At 39.8% G+C, this 25,819-nt stretch overlaps 1 protein-coding gene across 9 annotated transcripts in view; it reads left to right on the top strand.

Annotated features, from left to right (window-relative positions):
* Nucleotides 1–25,819, top strand: part of NAV2 (neuron navigator 2) — a 479,248-nt gene that overhangs the window by 390,220 nt on the left and 63,209 nt on the right. For 5 of the 9 annotated variants that reach the window (XM_001368048.4, XM_007497153.3, XM_056802027.1 and 2 more), the window contains 10 exons: nucleotides 3,598–3,889; nucleotides 4,917–5,619; nucleotides 8,588–9,052; nucleotides 9,809–9,874; nucleotides 11,515–11,559; nucleotides 14,515–14,675; nucleotides 16,913–17,101; nucleotides 24,373–24,425; nucleotides 25,541–25,564; nucleotides 25,677–25,751. In XM_001368048.4, the coding sequence (XP_001368085.2) occupies nucleotides 3,598–3,889; nucleotides 4,917–5,619; nucleotides 8,588–9,052; nucleotides 9,809–9,874; nucleotides 11,515–11,559; nucleotides 14,515–14,675; nucleotides 16,913–17,101; nucleotides 24,373–24,425; nucleotides 25,541–25,564; nucleotides 25,677–25,751 (2,073 nt within the window). The remainder of the gene's footprint in view (nucleotides 1–3,597; nucleotides 3,890–4,916; nucleotides 5,620–8,587; nucleotides 9,053–9,808; nucleotides 9,875–11,514; nucleotides 11,560–14,514; nucleotides 14,676–16,912; nucleotides 17,102–24,372; nucleotides 24,426–25,540; nucleotides 25,565–25,676; nucleotides 25,752–25,819) is intronic. The other 4 variants (XM_007497155.3, XM_056802028.1, XM_016423455.2 and 1 more) reach the window with 4 other exon arrangements.

Raw genomic sequence — 25,819 nt, 5'->3', positions numbered from 1 at the left:
CTTATTGATAGTTTTGATCTCTTCATCTGAGAACTGCCTTGACCATTTGTCAATTGGGGAGTGACTTAATTTCTGGTAAATTTGACTTTGTTCCTTACATATTTGGGAAATTAAACCTTTGTCAGAGAGTTTTGTTATAAAGATTTTTTCCCAGTTTGTTGCTTTCCTTCTAATTTTGCTTACATTGGTTTGCTTTGCACAAAAGCTTTTTAATTTCATGTGATCAAAATCATTCATTTTACAATTTGTAATGTTCTCTACCTTTGTCCTCCCTCTGGCATAGTCAGTAATTATCTCAAATTGTCTCTGAGTATTAGTTTCTTTAGAAAAAAATGGGAGTAACAGTACTTGAGCAACAGGTCTATTACAAGGATTAAATGACACAAAGTGCATGTAGAGCATGATAGAAATTTAATAAAACTATATTAATATATGTAATGTAATTATTTTGAATACTATTATGCATAGAATAGGTATTTTATACACATTATTATTATTGTCAGAGATGTCATAAAAGAGATTGGAGTTGAACTTAGATAAACTATGAGGTCTATTTCAGTTCTAAAAATATTTATATAATTAATTAGACTATTAGAAGAAGATGTCCGCATTCATCCTGATGAAGTCATTGTAAGTTAGTCATCAGGGGCAGCTTGGTGGCTCAGTGAATTGAGAGCCAGACCCAGAGATCCTAGGTTCATGCTCAGTAATGTAAATTCCACTGCAGAAGCTGAGGACACTGGGAATATAGTCTACCTAAAGAAGCAAACTGGGCATTATTCTTTAAGATAAACTATGCTTCTTTTTTCTTCTGTTAACCTGAAAGATATCATTTGGGGCAGCTTTTTTTTTCCACTTCCCTCCAGATTATATTGAACTCTTGACTTCTGTCCAAATGGCTTCACTTCCATTTTCAAATTTTAAACAATCACACTTTCATTTTATATATTGTATTTCTTAATATTCTGGCCAAGCATTTTACCAGCATTAATTTTTCAGTGCAGTTTGTTAGTTAAAATAATGTAATCATCAGAATGATACATATTGTTATACTACTCTTAATTAAGTTGGAATAGGAGGTCCTGAGTTCAAATTTGTACTCAGACACTTCCTCGCTTTGTGACCCTGGCCAAGTCACTTATTGTCAATTGCCTAGCCCTTCCTGTTCTTTTGCCTTAGAACCATTTTACCATATTGATTCTAAGACAAAAGAGAAGGATTAAATTTAAAAAGTCAGTCTCCTAGAAGTGAACACTTGGGATGTCTCTCTTTCTTTGGAATTTTCCATTACACAACTGCTCTCTGGAACAGTGGGCTCTTCTTGCATTCATACTTGAAATGGGTAATATTGTGTCCATGTTCTACATATACATTTTCCTTTTTGTTCCTCTTTCCTTGCTTTTGCTGGCTTGGGAGCAGTAAGTAGGATCAAATGTCCTGTTTTCTCACCTCTGGGCTAGCCTCAAGTGCATTCTTAGTCATTTCTTCAGGGATATTGAGAGATACAATTAATCAGTAAACATTAACTGAGCTTCATTACTCTATTCAAGGCTTGGTCATAAATGCTGTGGAGGATCCCAAAATGTAGGTGGCATGGTCCCTTGTGATGCAAATGGAGCAGCAAGACACATATCTAATGACAAATAATTAACAGAACAAGGTCATTTATGCAAAGTGCCAAATGAGCAATGTGGAGTGTGAATGCCAGGAAATTTGAAAGAGGGAGATCCCCATGGCCTCAGGTGAGCCTGAGCCGACTCATAGGATGCATAGTAGGAACACCAGGAGTGAACTACACCATGCTTTCACCCATTAGGGCTGGCTCATTCCTTGGTGGAGAAATGCGTATTGAACCACTCTTGAGCTTATAGGCACAATAATCTTATGTTGTTGGTTTTTTCAGGTTAAAAACTTTGCTTTGATGAGTTCTCTCTCCTCTTCCTCATAGTCCTTTGTGAAGCATTTGTTGTTGCTGTGTGTCAAAACTTCATGACCCATTTAGGGTTTTCTTGGCAAAGATACTGGAGTAGATTGCCATTTCTTTCTCCAGGTTATTTTTACTGATGAGGAACTGAGGCAAACTGAGTTAAGTGACTTGTTCAGGGTCACACAGCTAGTAAGTTTCTGAGGGCAGATTTGAACCCAGGACCTCCTATATCTAGTATCACAAAGCCTTGAGTTGGGGTACAGTGTAGCTGCCCAAAAAATGAGTCAGTGTAGTTCTATTATAGGGGAAAAGTAATTCAAGTCCTCAAGCCATATCCCTATTGCTGAAAGTAGGGATTTAAGTGATTCCTGTAACTGTTTCAGGATATTATGGTGGGATTTAAGAGCTCTGTTCTTTGAGTCAGGATACCTGAATTCAAATCGGAAGTTGCTTCCTTAAACCTCAGTTTATTCATCTGTGAAATGGGTCTAATAGTATTTACACTCCCTTTTTGGTGAGATTGTTGGAAGAAAGCACTTTCTTTACCTTAAAGCATCCTATAGATTTAATGTTATTCTCATCCAGTTGAATGAATCTGGAGTCAGAGAACCTGGATCAGATTCTGACTCAGTCCCTCACTACCTTCTTTTGTTACTTAACCTCTTTTGGTGTTCGTTGCTTCAAATGTAAAACAAGGGGCTCCAACTAAATGACCTCCAACATTCTTTTCATTTTAAAATCTAGGATCTTATGGTCTTCTCATTGCATAAGCAGGAAATATTATGGGTGGAATATTACGCATACTACTGGAAGAAGTAAATATGTTATTTGGTTCTTGCTGCCTTTTTTTCTATCTTTAATCCTCGTTTTAAGAGGATACCTCTTTTAAGAGGAGAAAGGATCTATTCACTTATGGATGATGTAAAAATAAAAGACATCAGTTGAAAAAAATAATAAGTTAACAGCATATAAATGAAGCTTCAGTTTGAACTCTACGCCCATCTGCTTTGATCATCCCCCTCTGCCTTTTAACATTTTGAGAAAGTATTATTTTGGGATTCATTCCTTTCAGCTCCTGTCTCTCTGGCACATTAGGGTAAAGCTAGCAGCCCTCAGCATGTCTCACTCCACGAGGAAGGCTGCAGCAGTGAGCTGTATCTAGAAATGTAACTGCCAGTCAAGTGATAGGGAATCGGGAGAACAAAGGGAAGCTGGCTGAGTATGTTTGAATACACAGAGATACTGGGGGCATATGGAGTTTGAGAATGGCAGCTGGGAGAAGCAGGGGCTTGATTATTGAATGCGTAGCACATCCTTGCAGAATTACTTGTTGGGGGGGTTGTTTTCTGAATTTGGGGATCTCTTTTGCCACCTTCCCATTCTGTTTTTCCTTTATACCTTTCTCTTATTTTCTTCCCTTCTTAATCTCCTTAAGTATCAGCTTGAGTCTGTCTTTTTTTCATCTTTCTTGAAACCAAAGAAGGCAGGAAATTTTAATAAGGAATTCAAAGCTCAAAGCTAAAACTTTCTTTTTTTTAACAGCCAAGGAATAGTTGCCCATCTCTTTCTTTTTCTCTTCCTTTGACTGATTCGAAGCAGTGAGATTTTCATGAATGGTGTTTCAGACTTAGAATTTGGGGAGAACTAACTTGGAGTTCATTTTTCTTCAGACTGACACCGAGAAGCATTCACAAGTGGAGCGGAATTCTCTTTGGTCTGGTGATGATATCAAGAAATCAGACGGGGGTTCTGATAGTGGCATAAAGATGGAGCCTGGGTCCAAGTGGCGGCGGAATCCCTCTGATGTGTCCGATGAGTCTGACAAGAGCACCTCAGGGCGAAAGAACACAGTCATCTCCCAGACAGGCTCATGGCGGCGGGGCATGTCAGCCCAGGTTGGCATCACCATGCCACGGACGAAGACTTCTGCCACAGCGGGCACCCTGAAGACTCCAGGGACAGGTGAGAAAAAGTAGGAAACTTGCCTAGACTGGGATGGTATTCCTTTAAAGCCAAAGACTGGTAACTTTTGTAACAACTGCATTCTAGGTCCTCCTTCAGATTTCTTGTTTGTTTTGGAGGGATTTGCAGTGTTCTGTCTAGCAGTCTTTCTTAAATATTGGTCTGAAGGGATGTATGTATATATGGAGAAAGATGACTGTATACATATATAAATATATACCTATATATACATCCATTTGTGTCTATACATACAAGTATACATGTGTCTGTATCTATGTATGTAGGTATATACAGACACATGTATACACGTATGCATATGTATGTGCACGTGTTTATATGTACATGCATGTGCATTTGCACATGCATTCTTCACCTCCGCCTAATTGGAATAACTTATTTATATTGGCCTTTTAAGCTATTAAAATATATGAGGGCCTCAAACATATTGAAGTAGTTAAACTGCATACCAAGGAAAATCTAAGGGACCCATACACTGATGTTTCGAACTTATTAAGCCTATGAGATTTTATTGTGAATGCTTTGGAAAATATGCGTTAAGCACATAGTTTGTTGAAAGAGGTGTGCCCTAAAGAAATGGCTAGGCAGCATTTTAGGTGATGCTGATGTGAATTCAAAACCTGCGTCTGCCACTTAATCACTACATGACTTTGGGCAAGTTAGTTAAACTCTGGGTCTCAGTGTCCTCCTCTGTAAAATGGGAAAGGTGAGCTAAATGACTTCAAAGGTCTCTGCCAGCTTTAGGATCCTAATGAGTAGAGACATTTGGTTTCCAAATTTCACTTTAAGTGCATAAGTGACTTTTCTTTACTAAAGATGTTTTAAATGTTTATGAAAATTAGATAACACAGTAGCAACCGAGAAGGTTACTTCCTTTAAAAGCTGTTTCTTTTGCTTCTCAAGGGCAATTATCTTCCCATGGGAATATCATCTCTTCAAAAGAAGGAGTTTTGTCTATCGATTGTATTTTTCTCACCATTGGAGTCTAACGCCTTGATTTCTCCCTTAGGAAAAACAGATGATGCCAAGGTATCAGAGAAAGGAAGGCTTTCCCCTAAAACCACACAGGTGAAACGCTCCCCATCAGATGCAGGTCGAAGCAGTGGTGACGAATCCAAAAAGCCTCTTCCCAGTAGTGCCAGGACAGCTACCGCCAACACCAATGCCTTTGGGTTTAAGAAACAGAGCGGCTCCACAATTGGGCTGACAATGATCACAGCTAGTGGAGCCACCATCACCAGTAGATCAGCCACCCTGGGCAAGATTCCAAAGTCCTCTGGGCTGGTGGGGAGGTCCACCAGTCGGAAGACAAGTATGGATGGGGCCCAGAACCAGGACGATGGCTATCTAGCCCTAAGCACGCGGACAAATCTGCAGTACAGGAGTCTGCCTCGTCCCAGTAAGTCCAGTAGCCGGAATGGGGCCGGTAATAGGTCCAGTACCAGTAGCATAGATTCCAATGTGAGCAGCAAATCAGCAGGCCTACCCGTGCCTAAACTGAGGGAGCCTTCCAAGGCAGCCTTGGGGAGCTCTCTGCCAGGACTCATCAATCAGACGGATAAAGAAAAGGGAATTTCCTCCGACAATGAGAGTGTAGCTTCTTGTAACTCGGTTAAAGTGAACCCAGCATCTCAGCCAGCATCCAGTGTGGCTCCAGCCACCCTTCAGCAAGGAGCCAAGTACCCAGATGTAGCATCTCCCACACTACGAAGGTACGTTATATCTTAATTATCAGTTTAAATAATGCTAACTGGAATGGAAATAAATGATCATCCTGGAAAGTTTGCATGCTGTTCTATTAGTAAGAGGACAGCTGTTTTCATCCACCTCTGTTTCTCCTTTTAAACAGATTTCCTTAATACAAAGAAAACATTTAGCCTTAGACCATTGTAGTGTCCCAGGCTAATGACTTCTAAAAAATAGATATTTTCTAATAGGCAAAAGAGAAGGCTTGCCACCCTATAATACCTTGCTGAGCATACTTGGGAATTTATTACTAAATAAAGAACACTCTTCCTTCCTTTGATGATTCTTTGCAGAGTTTTCTCTGATTCCATAAAATAGTTACATGAACAAAAAAAAAATGAAGGGCAGCTAGGTGGCTCAGTGGACAGAGCCAAACCTAGAGACAGGAGGTCCTGAGTTCAAATGTGCCCTCCGCCACTTCCTATCTGTGGGACCCCGAGCTTAACCTAAATTGCCTAGCCCTTATTACTCTTCTGCCTCAGAACCAATACTTAATATTAATTGGCAATGGTTGTTTTTAAAAATAAAAAATAAATAAACTGCTTAGGGTACTTAATGGAAGTTGTGTGTTCCAAAAAATTCTAATCAAGATATGAACTCAGCTGAGTCAATCCCTCTTCACTTTCTCTACCCTACACTGCATTGTTTTTTTAAAGCAATGAGGAGAAGAGGCAAATGTGTTCTTTGATTAGAAAGGATTCTGGGAAAAGATAACTACTTCCTTTATGTCTTTCAAAGCCAGTTTGCATACCCATTTCCTGCACTAGAGCAAAGTTACTCTAGGGAGAAAGATGGTACAAGTCTGTTCTTTCTGTTGGGTCTCTATAAGATGTCACTTTTCTAATACTCTAGTGCTAGAATTATATTGTCTCCTTCTTCCATGCCCTTATAATGCTGTTAAAGTAGAGGGAGGTGGGCAAGAGTGGGACATTCCTCACCCACTGCATCTTCTCCCTCATTCATGTCTTCTATGGTGTCCAGAGAGGTGAGACCCCACCATAGCATACTAAGGACTGGAATTTCTTTTTGATGAATAAGAGCATTTGAAAGGGCTTCTTAAGTACCAAGTTCCATGAAAGGTATAATGAAACAGTTCAGTGCTCACTCTGCCTGCCTGGACTTGCCAAGAACTCTTTTTTTGAGTGGGGGAATCAAAGTTTGTACTCTTTGTTGTCCCAGCATGTTGCTTGGTAAATGAAACATTTTATTGCTTCTCACTTAATATATTATATGTAATATTCATTTTGTGTCAAAATTTCTTCTAGTAACTACAAAGGCATTTTCCTAGACCCACAGGCTCCTAGAATCGAGGTCTTGGAAATGCATGTGGCTTCATAGATACTACTCTGAGCTCCTTTCAACTAATGCTTGGGAAATTTTTTTATTTGCTATTATTAAGGTATTTTCCTTTCTCCTAATTGATTAGACCCTTCATTCTCTGGTTGCCAAAAGATCCTGTATGCTGAGTGCATTTTTCTTCAGACACCAGTTAGCCCATAGCTAAGAAGATAATAAAGTATAATTTTATGGTAAATGAGATTAGTGGAACTGCAGTGGGGACAGAGACCAAACTCACCTTAAAATCCTGTGGTTGATTTCAGGGGGGAAGCCTGGAGCTGTCATTCTTATAGCTTAGTTATTGCTCTGCCTAGATTTTTAAATGCTTAGCTCCTACAAGCTTAGGCTTGATTTTCTCTCTACAGACACACACACTACACTCGTGCACACGCGCACACACATTTATAGTTCTTGCATTTACATTGTGTGTGCTTTCCTTTGTACTCAAAGTTATTGGATGCTGTTGACCTGCTATGAAAACATGGGTTTTCTCAGTAATGGGGGGTCACCTGTCTCCAGTTCCATCTACCGCCCACTTAGACCTGACCTGACATAATAATGTGATCATCGATTGGACAAGGTTGGGCATGGGATCTGTAGGAGAATGAAGCAGACTGGTATCTCTGTGGCTACTAAGGGCTGTTGTCTACTTAACGCTCCCACAGTTGTTGTTTTAGAGCTCAGACTATATAGTATTAATGCCGGATGAGTGCATCCTAGTCATTGGAGAAGCAACAGGTGCCACGAAGACAAACATTTCCGTTATCCATTTGTCCTTGAAAGATGGGCTTCCCAGGCTTCCAGGTGCAGGTGCAAATTTAGCAATTGTTTCCTAATCCAGGTGCTGTGCACATTCATGAAGATTGGGGAAAACAAACTCCACCCACCAATCTAGGAACCAAAAATGACCATGAACAAATTGTTGAATTCATTTATTTAGAGTAGTTTGTGGCACTTTCATTCTCTCTACTAGATCTGTGAGGGCAACAGTAGAATCTTCTTAATCTTTGTAGCCCCAACATCCATGAAATTCTCTTCCCTATTTTCATTGGATTGCTGAAAGAGTGACAGGATGGGAACATGAGAAAGATTATTGAACCAGACACTGCCTTCTTTGCATCTCTATTCCCTATCTTTTTTTAGCCTGGAGCTGGAGCATGCCATTTTCATAGGACTTGGAGGTTAGACCTAGGAAATACCCATCTCCAAGTCTGCCTCCTGGTTAATATTTTTAAAAAATGTAAAGTTAGGGGCAAGTAGATGGCTCAGTGAAAAGAGAGCCAGACCTAGAGACAGGAAGTCCTAGGTTCAAATTTGGCTTCAAACACTTCCTAGCTGTGTGACCCTAGGAAAGTCATTGAGTCCAGTTACCTAGCCCTTACCACTCTTCTGCCTTGGAACCAATACTTTGTATCAGTTCTAAGCCAGAAGGCAAGGATTTAAAAAAAAAAAAGTAAGGTTAGCCATTTTGGTGGGAATGAAGGCATCCCCATTCCCCAGAATTCTTGCTTTCTCCTTTTCCCTACCAATCTCCTTGAAAGCTCCTTGCCTTTGGCATTGAGCACTGAATCCCCACAATGCTTTATCTCTTCACAGACTCTTTGGTGGAAAGCCTGCTAAACAAGTGTCCATCACCACAGCTGAAAATATGAAAAATTCAGTGGTCATCTCTAATCCTCATGCTACTATGACCCAGCAAGGCAACTTAGAGTCCCCCTCTGGCAGTGGCATTCTGAGCAGCGGGAGCAGCAGCCCACTGTACAGTAAGAATGCCGACATGAACCAGTCTCCATTAGCCTCTAGCCCCAGCTCAGCCCATTCTGCTCCTTCCAATAGTCTCACCTGGGGCACCAATGCTAGCAGCTCTTCGGCAGTGAGCAAGGACGGCCTTGGATACCAGTCCATTAGCAGCCTTCATACCAGCTGTGAATCCATTGACATCTCCCTCAGCAGCGGAGGGGGACTGAGTCACAATTCTTCCACTGGCTTGATCTCTTCCAAGGATGATTCCCTCACTCCCTTTATAAGAACCAACAGTGTTAAGACCACACTGTCAGAAAGGTTAGTGGTTTCCATTCTGTTTGATTTATCACCATAAGTTATTTAGAGGAACAGCACCCCAAAAAGCCAGGAAGGTTGTGACAGGAATCCCCCAAAGTGAATTAATTTTGGATCGCTTTCTTTTCTGATCTATTGCTAACTTTATAGCTGACAAACAATACTAGAACTCAAACTGGTTTCTCACTAGGAATCCAGTTTGATATTATACTAAATATGAAAATACAGTTTCTTTTTTACTTCTATCGTCCTCAGTGCTCACAGCTGCTGGAAGATTTGGGTTTAATGCTTTCCCTTTGAAATGGTATTCACCCTTTGAAATCCATCTAACAGTCATTTTATTCTTTTTTTTTTCTTGAATCAGCTCCTTTTCTCCTTTCCCCTCCGTAATTCTGTCTCAAACTAGTTTATGTATTAAAGAGAACAGTTGTTCTCCTTAATAGGCTTCCAGGAAACTTTAGGGTAGTTCCCTAGGGTAGCTAGGTTGTTACAGTAGCAAGCAGATGGCAGGAGCCCTACCAGAAGGACTGCCGACGCTAGGAATTTGAAACTTTGAAATCTGCAGCTTTAGTTGGGCAGTGTGTTTAATTTTGATGTTGAGTCATGTTGCATTTTTCTAAGTGGGAGGAAAAAACTAACAGTAGCTTTTGGAAAACGAAAATGTTCTGATTACTGTGTTTAACAACTTCCCTTTCTTCAGCATTCTTGGCGCTAATATTCCTTCTCTTGTTTTCTGTCTGATTGGACTTATTCTTCTAGCCCTCTCTCTTCCCCTGCTGCTAGCCCTAAGTTCTGCAGAAATACTTTACCCAGGAAACAGGACAGGTAAATGATGTTCCTTTCAGGCAGGTGACTACACAGGGACTCGAGGTTTTTCCGTTTACATATCTAAACTCAGATGTTTGTTGAGGAGAGGCTGCTGGGTGGAGGAGGCCCCCTCGCTTGTGTTTGTGAATTTGGTATAATCTGTGCTTCTCAGACATGCCAGTGAGGGGCTGCTCCTTTACATTTTGAGAATTTGAGGGAAGGTGGCAGGATCAGGAGATATTCCTTTTGAATTCAGGAACCCTGCTCTTCTCAAATTCCCCAGGAGGAACTCTCACTCGCATTTCAGGCTTCCTGTGGCATGCTATCTCCTTACCCCAAGCCTAGCCCAGTCTACCTACCACCACCTAGCAGACCTCTCACCTTTGTCTCCACCTCCCAGTTCAGTCTTACAGTTTCTCCTTTTCTACGTAAGTGGTCCACTGTGATTTGGCTTGTCCTGTCTCAGAGGTGGCTTTGTTCCATGTGCCCATTTTCTTTATTGCAGTAATTTTTAAAAAATAAATCTGAGGGGACAGCAAGTTGGTTCATTGGATTACGAGCTAGAGCTAGAGATGGGAGGTCCTGGGTTCAAGTTTGTCCTCAGACACTTCCTAGCTGTGTGACCCTGAGCAAGTCCCTTAACCCTCCACTGCATAGCTCTTACCACTCTTCTGCCTAAAACCCTGTACATAGTATTGATTCTAAGATGGAAGGTGAGGGTTTTTTTTTTAATGAATCTGAGAGGAATAGAGAAAATGAAAACGGATAAGTTGCATTTTGAATTCAGCATCCCCATGGCCCAGTTTCAGGGGCAGACTTTATTCCTGACAGGTAGTCTTTCTAATAAGCAGACAGTATCCTATTAAGCCCTACCTCCATTATCCCCTCCCACATTGAGAGAAGAAACCATCCTTTTGCCACATTCAGGAACCAGTGATTTAAGTACTTACCTTTCAAAAATAGCAATAATGCCTTGGCTTTATCAGCTAGCAAGTTATAGCATGTCTTGCAGAGGCCCAGCTCTCAGTTCCTAGATACAGCTACAAGGGCTAGTGAGGTTGAGACAGATGGAATTCACTTAACTACAACTGAATTCCAAATATGCAGACTCCTACAAGCTTTTGACCTCTCAAAACACTACAGTGTAGTCCCTTCCCCCACATCGTGCCCACACCCCTAGCCTCTCCCCACCTTCCTCCACTCCCCCCCCTCCAACGCTTAAGGACTAGACCAAAGCTTGGGTGGGCTAGGAGACAGGAGAATCTGGCATCCCTGACTCCAGTTAACTTTGGTAATGGTGACTCAGACTCAGGAGCCCATATTTCTAAGTACATTGGCTGTTGGATTTCCCAGAGCCAAAGGATACCTCAGTTCTGTGTGGTGTGGAGTGCTGCTGGCTTTGTCTCCTGGGTGATGGCATGGTACTTAATGCATGGATAACCAAACGGGCCAGGGACCAGGCCATCTCCTGTATGTATATATGTATGTATTTCTGTACGTACATATTGGTTGCATGCTTGCTTAGATAAAAGATCATTACTGTATCCTCTAAAAAAAATGTGACGTGGGTGTGGATACCGTTCTCTTCCTCCTTCTCTTTTAATCTCCCCCTCCTTGTGTTTCTCTGAAGTTTTTTTTTTCTTTTAACTCTCCTACAGTGACCCGCACCTTGATAGGAACACTTTGCCTAAGAAAGGACTCAGGTATTGGTGTTTCCTCCTAGCGTACTTGGCTTTTGTGGTGGCTTTGGCACTTGGCTGTGTGTGTCTTTCTCGTGGCTGGTAGCAGGGAGGGGTAGGAGAGGGTCATCTGCTTCAACAGCAGGACCATTTGGGCTAGGCTCCTCTGACCCTCCTATCTTCACCTCCCCATCCGGCGGCTTGTTTGCTTGAGCAGGGGCTGTGGCTTTTGCAGACTAAATACTGTAAACCAGCACTGGGCAAGAGTGGGGCACTTCTGGCCTGCTCCTTTTGGGGCCAGGTTAATCAACTCAAACAAATTTGCCATCATCGCACTGCTCATGGAAACTTTTTTCCAAGAACCAAGGGCATGATTTATAGCATTTCTGTTTAGTTGCTAGGACAAGATAAGAGAGGGCAAAAAAAAAAACCCTCCTGGATAATGTTGAGCCCTGGATTTGGAATCAGATGACCTCTGAGTCCCATCAGTGCTTCTTCTAACATGTGTGACCATGGGCAAGTCAATCAACCTCTGAGTCCTGATTTTCTCCCCTATTAAATGAGGAAGTTTGGACTATATGCTCCTATAGCCCCTTCCAGCTCTAAACAAAAAATCCTCTGCTTTGTGATTATTTCTTTTTTTGCCACAGAAAAAAATGTTGCCAACAAAGGGTGCTTTGCTACATGTAGGATATCCTGAAAGAAAATTGAAATCAGCTCTTAACATGCAAAAAGCATGTGCATCTTTTTCCTGGGGGAAAACTTGGAAAACACCCAGCAGAAAGGATTTTCCTTTCTATTCAAACAAAGTGGGTGGTTTGGGGCTCATTAGGAAGGCAAACCCTGGCAAAATGAAATGCTATAAGTCAATCCTGCTTACGCTTTGGGGTCACTTCACCCACTTGAGAAGTTTTGACTTGCTTGCCCTCCTTCCAGGATCCCCATCTCACGGCGGCTGCTACCATTTTTCCTGCTCTCCAAATGCCTTGTTCTTTGTAGCAGGTGGTTCACCCCACGCTGGGTATGAACTACTTGGGCACACATGGGACTTGGAATGGAATGTTTCATTGCTGTTATGTGTATCTGTGTTTAATAACCTACAATTTTTAAGGCTGAAACATATTGACCGGTAAAATAAGGTAGGTAGCAATACTTTCTTCCAACAGGGGCTTAGAATAGAATAGTGCATTCTGGGCAAAGAGAATGTGCTGGGAGAAAAAATAATAATTGAACACATGGCTCATTTTTCCATAATGTTTTAAGGTTTTTTGCAAAGTGTTCTATTGACATAATTTCACTGATCCTCACAGTTGCTCTGTGGGGGGTAGATTTTATTGTTATCCCTAGTTCATTTCTGAGGAAGTTGTGACTAGGAATTTACGGTCTCCTTAAATGACTTACCCAGTGTCCCACAGCAAACAAGTATCTGAGACTGGGTCTGAAACCCAGGTCTTTCTCATTTTCAGTCCACCCCTATCTCTAATACTCTTCAATGCCTGGCTTAGAGATCTTAGGGAGCTCAACACTGTAGCACTCTAGTGTGAGCCCTTAAAACCTTTCTCCACATTTGAGCACTGATTGTGTCTCGCTCTCTTCAGGATAGTTGTCAGCAAATGATTTGGATACTTTAATGACAACTAAAGTTAGTTTGAGTTTGACTTTGATGTACTGTTTGTAGCCCTAGAGGGAGTTGACCTCTCTAAACAGGAGCGTGTTGAAGTCTTCTGTATGTGTAAATTTGGGGAGGAAATTCCTTTCCACTGAATTTGCAGCCCTGCATCTAATTAGTTTTCAGCAGATCTGAAACAGGAATAAGCTATAACACTCTCTATGCTAAAATTAAACAAATGCTGTCATCTTTTTACAAGCAGTTTCACATGCAAATGTGACCCTGTAAAGATATGTGGAAATCCAATCTTATAAAAAAACTCACACTAAGGACCCTGGCTGCATGAAGGAAAATCAGGGCCAAACCTTTTGTAATGTGAATGAGCACACCTTCTCCATGTATTTTAGAGGTTTTATTTCTATATAGTAAAGTTCATATGATGGAGCATTAACTGAAGTCAAGAAGTGCTGGAGCCATTGAAGAATATAAAAATTGCTAAAGTAAATAAAGGTGTAGGATCTAGAAAAACATTCCAAGGTGCCCTTTCCTCCTAAGATTCCCTGATTTGCCTTTATCATTAACTGGCACTAGATTTCATTGGTTCCCCCAAACCCATATATCTTTGGATCTTTACAGCTCATGTTTCATATATAGACTTAATATATCGTTAACCATGTGTAATTGTCCAGATTAAATGAGTGAGGTAGCTTTACCTTTTCAAAACTACAATTATTTTTGTTTCCCAGACTCCACCCCAATGGTCCTTTTGTATTTGAGTAGGGTCAAAATTACCTAAGGCTGTTTTGTTAATGGAAAAGCAATGTGGTACAGTGGAGAAAATACCAGCCTCAGAGCCAAGAAGATCTGACCGAGGTCCAGATCCTATCTCTGACACATATTGGCTGTGTGGCCCCTGGGAAGTCATCTAATCTTTTAGCAGTCTAGGCAACTTTCTAAAACTAGGCTGCAGTCAAAGTATCAACCTGTACTAGTGGAGGGAGTTCTCTCACTTGAGAGTCCCCAGTACCAGTAAAATAATGAGTCGAATTCCAATCCCTGTTTGGTTCATAATTATGTGAACAAAATTACCTGATAGCCCAATAATGGTTCTTTCTACATATGAGTCTTTAGTAATTTGTCTCAATTCAGATATGACTTAGGATCAAATAGGAAATTCATCAAGGTGGCTGAGTAACAACAGCTAGGTTATTGAGAATTTTCTTTCCATTAAGTTTTTCAGGGGTGTGTGGATCATCTTTGGATTTTTATTTTCTTTCTTAAAATTGTTCATCTATTCAATTCCAATTCCATGGAGTGGATTTCCTCTGTAACTTTTGTGATTGACCCTGGGATCATTTTTGCCTTTTCAGGTACACCCCCACCTCCCAACTTCGAACTCAAGAAGATGCAAAAGAGTGGTTGCGGTCCCACTCAGCAGGCGGCTTGCAAGACACGGCAACCAATTCCCCCTTTTCCTCAGGCTCCAGTGTGACTTCCCCTTCTGGGACAAGGTTTAATTTCTCCCAACTCGGTGAGTTTGTATGTAGTCACTGGCCATGACAAAGAGTGTTAATGAACAGAAAGACTGTCTTGTGTTTAGAAAGGGCCATATTGTCACCCATTTAGTATGATTACCCTTCCATCATGTGGCTAGCTCCTGACAGTGTAATTTTATTTGTGGAGTTTGTTGGTTGCTCAAGTTCCATCAGTGAGGAAGCAGCATCTGTATTATTTCAAATTTAAATTTTCTTGAGCTGAAGAATATTTACAGAATGATAAAGATGAATAAGACCACAGAATGATAAAGATGAATAGGACCACGCTATCCCAAATCCATGGGAAATTGCTTCAGCAAACATTTCCTGAATATCTTGAACATTTATTAAATGCCAACTATGTGCCAGGCACTATGCTTGTCTGTGCAGGGCCTTCTTCTGATTTGTGTTCTGAAGAAAAAAAAGATGAACAAGAATCTTCCATGACTATAATGGTCCAATAAGATATAGTATTATTATCCAGATAACAATAACCTAAAGTCAAATATGATAATGGCTTCCGATAAGGAACATATGAGCCCTTTGAGAGTAAGGATTGAGTCTTTACCTTATTTCCTCCATGTCCAGTACATGGCATGGCACATATTAATAATATTTCTTGAATGAGGAATTAGAGGAAAAGTGTAAACAAGATGCTGTAGAAGCACACTAACCAAACATTATTAAGCACCAATTATGTGCAACAAAGGAAACAAGCATTTATTAAGGATCTACTCTATATCAGGCACTGTGCCTAGAACTTTACAAATATTACATCTTTTGATCCTCACAATAAGCTTGGGAGGCAAGTAGTTGGTACTCAGCTAGGTACAGCTAGGTATACAAAAAGGAAATGGAGATGAAAGCTAGTGAATAATGGAAAGGATGAAACAGTGCGATAGAAGCAAATGGAATTCCAAAAAAGAAGGAAAAAAAACAGACAAATGCTTCAAATAATGCTGGGACTAAAATAGTCCATTTTCGTTGAAATGTAGGGTGTGTGAAGGAGTAATAAGGGGAAAATAAGTTGAAGTTAGAGCATGAGGAGTGTGGAGGGGGTGTTGAAAGCTCCTATAAGAAGCTTAGATGGCATTCTATTGACAGTGCAGAGCCATGGAAGGTTTTTGAGCAGGGAAGTGACATTAAGGGTTTTGTTCTGTTTTGGTCACCCATCCTAATGTTTAATGAGCCTGGCTTCTTGTTTGAAATAGAAAATTGAGAATTCACTTTAGTAAGTGTGTATGTGGACACCTGCTAGATGCAGTTAAGGATAGGGAAGGGGTTGGAACACATTCCCTCCAGAAGGTCTGGCTGGGTCCTCTTGGAAAACAAATGAAACAAATAGAAAATCATGCCAAATCACATACGATCCAGTGCTACATGGAATATGATCAAGTGTTAAAATACCTAGAAGAGATTGTTGGTACTAAGAGTGGTTACAAAGGAGAGATATTGGAACTGAGGAAGGTTTTTTGGGAAGAAATGAGATAGTTTTGAGATCTAGAGTGAGAGGACTTGGTTGGATGATAAAAGGACTACTCCAATATTCTCCAAAATTAATTTTACAGAGGCAGTATTAAAAGGTACTACAAAGGATGTATTTACAGTAGGTAAATGTGCCATGAATTGAAGCTGGACAAAACCCAGCAGTTTTAATTAGTATATTCTTCATGAAAAATGAGCCTCTCAGAATATTGGAATGTTTTGCATTTCTCTATAAAGGGTGGTGGGGGCTAATAGAATTGGTCCGTGTCCAGTTCATCAAAACTATCCTCAACATTTTCTCCAGGGAGGACAGTGGGATCTATGATTATCATTGTCTTCATTAGTTTTGCACATTTGGGTTAAGGGATCTCATTGATACAAAAGACCTCCATAACACCGATCCTATCCAAAGCTGGATTTGATTATTTTGAGCTTTGGGTTTTAGAGAGAAACTGAAATGGTAATTCATTAGCACATTCCTGGACGGAGACCCTGGCATGTCCAAACTTGTTAATTAGAAAGCAGAGGCCCAGAACCTTGCTCTGAGACTGACCTTACTTTTCTTTTTCTTTTTTTTTTGCCCTGTGTAAGTTAACTTTAGGAAATGAAGGGGGATTGTGGGGTGGAGAAGTTGCCCAAGAATAAATAGGTAGTTAATCATTAGCAAACAGTCTCCCTCTTGTCAATGAACAAGTAATGAATGGAGACGTGAATTTTCTGTTTGGCATTTATGATTCTTTCATTTTAGCGAGTCCCACCACAGCCACCCAAATGAGCCTGTCCAACCCAACCATGCTGAGGACCCACAGCCTTTCCAATGCAGATGGACCTTATGATCCCTATACTGACACCCGCTTCCGGAATAGCTCCATGTCGTTGGATGAGAAGAGCCGGACCATGAGCCGCTCAGGCTCCTTCCGAGATGGCTTTGAAGAAGGTAGGGCGCATGTAATGGTAATAAATAATCCATGGGTGTAGTCATGTCTCCTATTTGTAATTAGAGACAGTATGAGCATTGACATATAAAGTAGCTAATCTAGGTTGAGTTTTGTTTTGTTTTGTTTTCATTTGTGAGCTTCATAGGCACTTGCTGAGTCTCTTCCTCAACTTGGAGATTAATCTTGGGAGTAGTGGTCTTAAGGGTCTAACAGGTCTGGCATTCTATAGTTGGGTCAAAATTTGAACCCTAAAACTGAATAGACTTGCCCTTATAGACAGGGGAGTCTGGGCAGGCATTTGGACTACTGGGAAAGTGTAGCATCAATCAATCACCAAGTATTGATTAAGCACTTACCATAGACACGGAGCTATATGGGCAGACAGGAATCAGAGTTACAAAAGTGTACAGTAGGGCTTTCCAGGTGACTGGTTCAAGCAGTCTGTGTCAGGAAGATGTGGCAGCAAGAAGTGGGGAGCTAGTCATAGGGCTTGGGATGTAAGACAAAAGTCCAATCTTTTAGAAGGCTGCTAAGAACAAGGCAGGACCCTAAGAGGAACTGGGGTATGAGCAGGATAGGAAAAGATGTTTTTAGATATGTGGTCCTTGCCCTGCTACTGGGATATGTGGGAGTTTGGTTTTGGTTTGTGAAAGAGTCCAAATTCTAGAATTAGGATATACAATCAGATTGTAACCAGCAACAGAATTAACTTCAAACTAAGCTACCTGAACCATGATTTTGGAGTCCTTGCCCCAGTGGCCTCATTCTTCTCAGTGCCTAGAGCAGGGCCAAGTCCAAAGGTTGGATTTCTTTTCCCAGATTAAGAGGTGGAAAGTTACAAAAGGAGGGTAGTCATTACACTATGAAATCAGATGGCTCTGGCTTCAATGCTCCTTGCAGACCCCACAATACTGACCCCCAAACCTACCTGGGTTTCCCTCTTGAGCCCTGCCAGAAACAACATGACATTCTGATCTGTCTTGAACCTTAGCCACCGACTTACCCTAATAGGAGGGAAAGCTAGATGAAGAATCTACTCCTTTCCCACCTCCTTCTTTATTCTGTAGATTGGCAATGCTGGCTGTCTTCTTATAGAGCAGGGAGATTCTTAAATTGTTTTGTGTCATGGACCCTTAAGCCCTTGGGGTCCTATGAACCCTTCTCAAAATAATCTTCTTAAAATATTTTAAGGAAATGTTTAATTTAAGTTAGAAGTTAGTGACAATAAAATGCATTTTTTCCATCCAAGTTCTTGAAACCTATCTACACTTCCTACAAGGTAGAAGGTAGACCTGAGGTTAATGACTTCTGCTACAGAGGGAAGTCAGCATCCTCTTCTATATGCTTAATAAAGACAGAGAAGATACCTGTTACAAACTTTATATGTGGCAGCAGCATTTCCACATTCCCCTAATCAATACACATGGTATGTCCAAGAGAAGAAAAAGAGATAAGGCAGCCTGTTTTGTTCTGTTGTACAGATTGAGTACAGAATATTTCCACAATTCCACAAACCTTTATTCAGTGTCTGCTAAATTCTGCTGCTCTAATCATTTCCCCCATTCTGCAGAAGAAAATGTGAGAGGGACATATTCTCTGTGATTCCCAGCTTTGGAGAATGTAACAAACAACCACTACCTCCTGGATATAAAAGAGACAATTTCATGGTATCCTCAAATCTTAGAATAAATGAGAAAGACAGATGCTAACTATATCTGAATTTTCTTCTTAACTGATGACTTAGACAGTTTAATCCCAGAGAAATTACTACTCTTTATTTTTTAATTTTCCCAACAATTAAATTGTCTGATGAATAGTTTGTGGATCATTTGCATCTAGCAAGTAGGCAGGACTCTGGAAATCCATATATGGGAACCTTTTGGGGCAAAGAGGGCTATGGGACAGTGGATGTGAAATTCCTGAGAGTGATTTGTTGCTTTTAAGAACAAGAAATTTGGTTGTATATCCTTTTAGAGTGGTAATATTTCAAGTTATGCATGCCCTACGTTGAGGGAATAGGCAGTTGACATTTTGCTTGTATTTTTAGAAATAAGTGTTTTAGCAGTGTGCCATAATTTTCATGCTTTATAAGTCATTGAACTAACTAACTCATATATCTGACCATGGAGTTTGTACACTATCTTCTTAATCCTTCGTTGTCACGTATTGCTGAGTGAACCATATTCATGGCTCAAACTTGTCTAAACAAGCAAGATCTGTCTCATAAAGGCCCAATTTCATTACTTTATCATCAGATAACTTTTGCTTATCCAATCTGGAATCAAGCTGCCTTAAGCAGGCACAACTGTGGAATATCTTAGATGTCAAAATGACATTGATTAAAAGCATTTGCTAACTCTGCTACAAGCAATGTCTAGACTATTATAAACGTTAATCGTTCACTCAGAGTTAAAACAGAAGTATGGACAGAAAGGTCTTAAAAGTTGGTTCTCTGTGGATAGGTAACATTTAGATCCTTTGGGATATATGGGTACAGATGAATTTTGTTTCATCCAGGAGAAGATAGTATGTTATGAAGACAAAGTAGGAATTATCCTTTTGGGTGTTGTTCAGTTCCATTGTAAGAAGAATTAGTCTGTCTTTTTTCCTTTTCCTAGAAACTGTAATCCCTCTATCAATCTACCACCTTACTGCTAGGATGAAGGGATGGATTTTAACAAATAACATACTGGTCTTAGATAAAATATATAAGCTATTTTAACTCCATTCAATATGTTATTGGCAATAATCAGAAAGAGAAATTTGGGGGAAATTAGAAACTCAAACTCAAAACTTAGTTATTGATATTGGCACACATCTGTAGAGTTTTATCGGTTTTAATTAGTATTCTGATTTGACACAGGTGGAGTCTAAAAATAACCTTTTAAGATGATTACCCAAGGTACATTAAAATTCTTCTGATATTTTATTCATTTCTTAAAAATGATCATTTGTGGAGTTCTTTATTTGTGGGACATTGGGTGGATTTTAAAAATAAATGTCTTTTCTTTAATTCACATTTTTGTGACTAATTTTTAGAACTAGTATAGTTTTTTTTTTAAAGCTAGCATTTATATTATGCCTTATGTGTACTATGTATACTAGTTCTATATGCTATGTGTATTCATTGTGTGTGCTATGTGTATTTGTCTATGTGCTAAGTACTTTAAAAATATTACCTTATAATATCCAAAGAAAAACTCTGGGACACAGGGGCCATTATCCCCATTTTATAGCTTGAAAAATGGAGGCAAGTAGAAGCAAGTTATTGCTTCATTGACAGGAGTATACCCATTTATTTCAAGATCATATAGCTATTAAATGTTTTAGACTGGATTTGAACTCAGGTCTTCATGACTCCAAGCTAAGTACTATTCACCATGCCATTTGGCTAATGATAATAAAGAATACTCCAAATTCATCTGCTAAAATTAACTCATACGAACAATCATTTCAGTTCTTCAAGTGTGCTTTATATATTAATTATGTGCCAAAAATTTGCTAGACCTTGGAGGATATAAAGATTTTAAAAGGGACATAATACCTCCATTTAAGGGGTTTTATAGTCACCTTAGGAAATACAATGGGACATAGGAACATAGGTTTAGTCAAAAAGGATCTTGGAGGCCAAATAGTCTAACTGACAGATTCCTTTATAGCTTAAGAAATTAGGATTCATGGAGGTAAAGTGACTTGCCAAAGCTCATATAATCAGTTAGTGTCTGAGGCAGGATTTGAAGTAGGTCTTCTTGACTTAAAATCCAATTCACTACACTGTACGCATTTGCTTCAAATTCTGTTAGCATTTGCTTTACAAGGGATTTCCCCCCCCCCCCCCACTGTGCTGGCCTTTCTTTTTCTATCAAAGAAGCCTGGAATGGAAAACACTGTTTATATCATCAAGTCAATTTCCCTATCATGGCAGGATAAAGACTCTAAGAGAAAGACTCAGGACTGGATCTTAACCAACAGACCAAAGAAGATGTAATAATCCCTAAGGCATGTGGTAATATCCTAGACCTGGCAAGGGGGTTAGGAGGTTGAGGATTACAACTTCCCATGTGTGAAGGCAGAGGCATTTTATTGCTTCATTGACAGGAGTATACCCATTTGTTTCATTCAGTCTAATGATTCCAACCCTATTGGAATAAAATGTTTCTTCTGGTTTTGCCTGCCTGCTAATGGTATTCAGTGGCTTGAATCTTACCTCTCCCTCCCCTGGTCCATGAGCACTGGGACTTTGAAAGCCTGTTCCAAAAACTCACTGGAGCACATGAAAATTAGCATCTAGAAAGTGAGACACATTGATCAATCAACAAGCATTTATTAGGTGCTTATGCTATATCATGCACTAGCCTAGATGTTGAAGATACAAAAATGAAAGTGAAAATAAAATCCCTACCCTCAAGGAGCTTATATTCTACTGCATTTTCCCCCACTGATGCACATTTAGTACCTGAAAGACTGACCATTTGCCCCTTCTTTGACTCCAAGCAGTAAAGGTCCCTGTTTAGTGAGGTTTATAGATACACAGAATGTTAGCGCTAGAAGGAAATTTAAACGTCATCTAAAACAAACATTTCATTTTATAGGTGAGGAAACCAAGATGTAGAGAGGTTAAGTAACTTTCCAAATATACTCAGGAGGGCAACCCCCTGCAACTTTAGAGAGAGGCTTCTGAGATTCCTTCTAACATCAAATGTCACAGGCAGAGTTTATTGATCAACATACTTGAAGACTCCAGGGAATGTGAAATTAAGCTTTGAAAAGAAGAGAAAAGAAGGAACAATGAAGAACCCTTTTCAGGGAAGGTCATGAATAAGTTAGGGTACCTTGATGGGGAAATGGTCAGAATTTATAAAATTCCATCTGACTCCAGTTTTATTATAATAATTATATTGATATGAATCTTTTTTTTTCAAAGCCTTACCTTCCATCTTGGAGTCAATACTGTGTATTGGTTCCAAGGCAGAAGAGTGCTAAGGGCTAGGCAATGGGGGTCAAGTGACTTGCCCAGGGTCACACAGCTGGGAAGTGTCTGAGGCCAGATTTGAACCTAGGACCTCCTATCTCTAGGCCTGGCTCTTAATCCACTGAGCCACCCAGCTGCCCCCTTGATATGAATCTTTATTGGACCTAGGTAACATGGTGGTCACTGATGTGACCTCTCTCTAGCAGTGATGAGGACCTGATAAATATGAACAGAAAAGGGTGGATGGAAGGAACAACTTAGGTTGGAAGGATGTGAGCAGGTAAGGACAAGGAATCAGGGCGATCAGGAGTGTAAGGCAATATACCATTGAACTGATCAGGTAGGATCAAGACCATTAAGTAGAAAGGGCAAGGCAGGGAAACTGGACAGGAAGAGGAGAACAAGGAAGAATGGATATTCTAAAGGTGTGGATGAAAAATAGGTTCAGGAAGAGTGAGGCAGTGGAGGAAAAGAGGAGAGATGAATTGAAGACTTGTTTTCCTAAGTTAAATTCTTGCCTTTGTATCTTGAGTACCTCATCTAGAGTATTGCACAAAGTATACATGATATGATACAAGAAAGGTTGTTGTGAATGGTTGAATTATTGAGAAGTTGTAGGGCATGGAAAAAAAAGGAAACTGATATACTGAAAATCTAGTTTGAGAATATATCAGTATATATTCTTATATATATATACATAAAGATATATAAAGATATAGATAGATAGATATATAAAGATATAGATAGATAGATAGATAGATAGATAGATAGATAGATAGATAGATAGATAGATAGATAGATAGATATTGAAGTCTCCAAGTATGAGAGAAGGTTAGGTTGGAAAAACTGGGAATCAGGTACTGTACTCCTTGAGAAAGGATGGAGAGTTGTTTAGGGGCTAGCAGACTATAGCAAAGAGAATCTGGAATAGATGACAAAGAAGTTGTAGAGAACCTCAAATAATCTCAGTGATGATGGCTGAAGAAGAGTCTGGAAGGGACAGTGGGGATTGAGGTGTGGACCAACTCTCCCACTTTGTTCTTCTCTGTCAGGGAACATGAAAAAAAGCTAGAGTTAAAGAAGGTGGCCAGTGATGCGCTGTCTTCTGGAGAGAGTTAGGCTTCCCTGAGAACAAAAAGTCTAGGAATTATGAGAAGAGATTAAAGGGAAAGGGCATTGGGGTTTTTTTATGAACTTGTTCTAGAAGGAAAAGGTAAAAGACAGCAAAAGCAGGAAGGGAATGTGGAATGAGAGGGGAATGACTTGGATAGAGACATGGGAAAGGTAAGCAGAATGGAGGATATGATGACTTTTGCCCCCAAAGTGATTTTAAACTAAAACAACTCCTCTGATGCCATTAATAATCATTGCTGTAGTCTATTTAGTGGTCTCCTATTTGATATCTTTCTGAAGAATAACTCGGGACGGTACTAATTGACACCTAAAATGGCATTTAAGTAAATAAAATGTTTGCGCTCTGGGGGAATTATTGATTTGACCACTGGCTTATAGATGGTTTCTGAAATGGATAGAAATCATCTAAGCTCTCCCAGGTATTTCTGATAGCAATTGATGGAGTGAGTAGGAAATGCTGTCTGCTACTTCCAAGCCCCCTACTTTCCAAGGTATCTCCAGAGGGCCTGGGGTTGTACCCCAGCCATAACATATATTCTCAAAGCTCTTTGGCCATTGTGTCAGATCTAGAATTCTTTAGTGTGCTAGTATGAGCTTTCTTTTTGAAAAATAAACTTCAGAGAGATTTCATCAAAAAGGTAATTAGGGTTTCTTAAAATAAAGAGCAGTTAGAACACCTGAGCATGAAGAATAGCACATTTTCAAATTACATTTGAAATAACAAATGAATGTGTCTTGGGTGGTGAGAAAATGCATTCCTTAAGCAATGCTCATCAGTAAGAAAACTGCTTGTATCCTTGGGTAGCTGATAAAAATAGAATAAAGAACCAGTATTTTTCAAAGGAAGCATTCCCAGGCAGATTTTCATTTACTTGATTTTCTGGGAAGAAATTTCTATTGAATATGATCTTTCTAATTTTCATTATAATCTGTCCCCTCATGTAAAGTGGTAGCAATTTCTGAACTAAATAATAATTCCCTTCATTATCTCTGTTTTTTGCATGTCCTACAATTAATATGAATAGGATAATGAATCATGATGAAATAAAGCTGTTTTATGTTTTCAAAGGGAATCTTGTAGCTTCCTGCGGTGCATTGCCCATGATTTATCTCTTTGGTCATATAGCCTATGGTCGTACAATTAGCTTGTTATTTTTTTTTCAGTTCATGGATCTTCCCTGTCCTTGGTTTCCAGTACATCATCCATTTATTCCACAGTAAGTATTAATAGACTTAGAAATTACTTTGATACTTTAGAGCTTCTCATTCTAATTACTTTAGCAGATTTTTGTTCATTTACTTTTTTTTGGTCTGGAATGATAATTTCATTGATTTAAAGAAGTTTTGGTGAGAAAATTCCCTCTACCAATGGAGAACTGTATCTTAGAGAGTTGCCCAGGACACTGAGTTTGAGACTTGCCCAAGGTCACACAGCCAGGATATGTGGGATTTGAACCCAGTTTTTCCTTACCTGAAAACTGACTATCCACTACACCATGCTGTATCTGTTGGCCATTTATGTCTAGAAAAAATGATAGTAAATGAACCCTGGTAAACAGTACTCTTCAAGCTCAAGGCCATAAGCCAGCATTCTAAGTTTCTCATCAAGGCCAATATGTTCTCATTAAAAATTTATACTTGAAGGAGCAGCTGGGTGGCTCAGTGGATCGAGAGCCAGGTGTAGAGATGAGAGGTCAAGTTCAATTTGGTCTTAGATGCTTCCAAGCTGTGTGACCCTGGTCAAGTCACTTAACCCCCATTGGCTTGACCTTACTGCTCTTCTGCCTTGTAACAAATACACAGTATTGATTCTAAGACAAAATGTAAGGGTCGTTTAAAAAAAAAGAACTTCTACCCTAGAGCTTTTAATATAGCAGGAAAATGAAACATAAAGTTAGAATACAATTGCATGAATAGGAAAGTAGCAGAGGAACTTGTCCAAGGATGTTAGGGAGTAGTTTATCAGATAACAGTTTTGTGGAGTTCCGTACCTGAACAGCTTATCAAATGACTTACATTTTCTATCAGAGCATGAGCTCAGGGAAGCCCTAACTATTCAGGAAAGAGCATGATGTCATAGCATGATCACTAGACTAGCACTGGATGCCCAGGGTAAGGAGACCTGCATTCTAATCCTGTCTCTGCACTAACCAGTAACCTTTGGCAAGAAGCACAATATAACTTCATTAAAAATTGCTAAGATATGGTCTTGACCAGTAATGATATTGACTTCTGAATGGAAATATTGAGAATTTGAGTTAGCACCGTGGAGGTAATTGTGACATTCCTATCCCAAATACACCTACTTAAATTATTTTTCTTTTTCTTACAGCCAGAAGAAAAATGCCAATCAGAGGTAAGGAGCAGTTCCTTGACTTGATTTCCCTTTTAAATCATAATGTTTTGTATCCTTATGGATCTGAGAATCTGCTCCCCAAACAAGTAATACTCTAAAATGTGATGTTTAGATTCGAAAGCTACGGAGGGAATTGGATGCCTCCCAGGAGAAGGTTTCAGCCTTGACTACTCAACTGACTGCTAATGTAAGTAGAGAGAAGTAGATGCTTGCAAATGGTGTTCTTGTTATTCTCACTAGTAAAGACTGAGATTT

Source organism: Monodelphis domestica, chromosome 6 (genome assembly GCF_027887165.1).
Source record: "Monodelphis domestica isolate mMonDom1 chromosome 6, mMonDom1.pri, whole genome shotgun sequence".
In the NCBI taxonomy this organism is placed as follows: Eukaryota; Metazoa; Chordata; class Mammalia; order Didelphimorphia; family Didelphidae; genus Monodelphis; species Monodelphis domestica.
The sequence above is the reverse complement of the archived record's forward strand: the minus strand, read 5'-3'. Positions and strand labels throughout refer to the sequence as shown.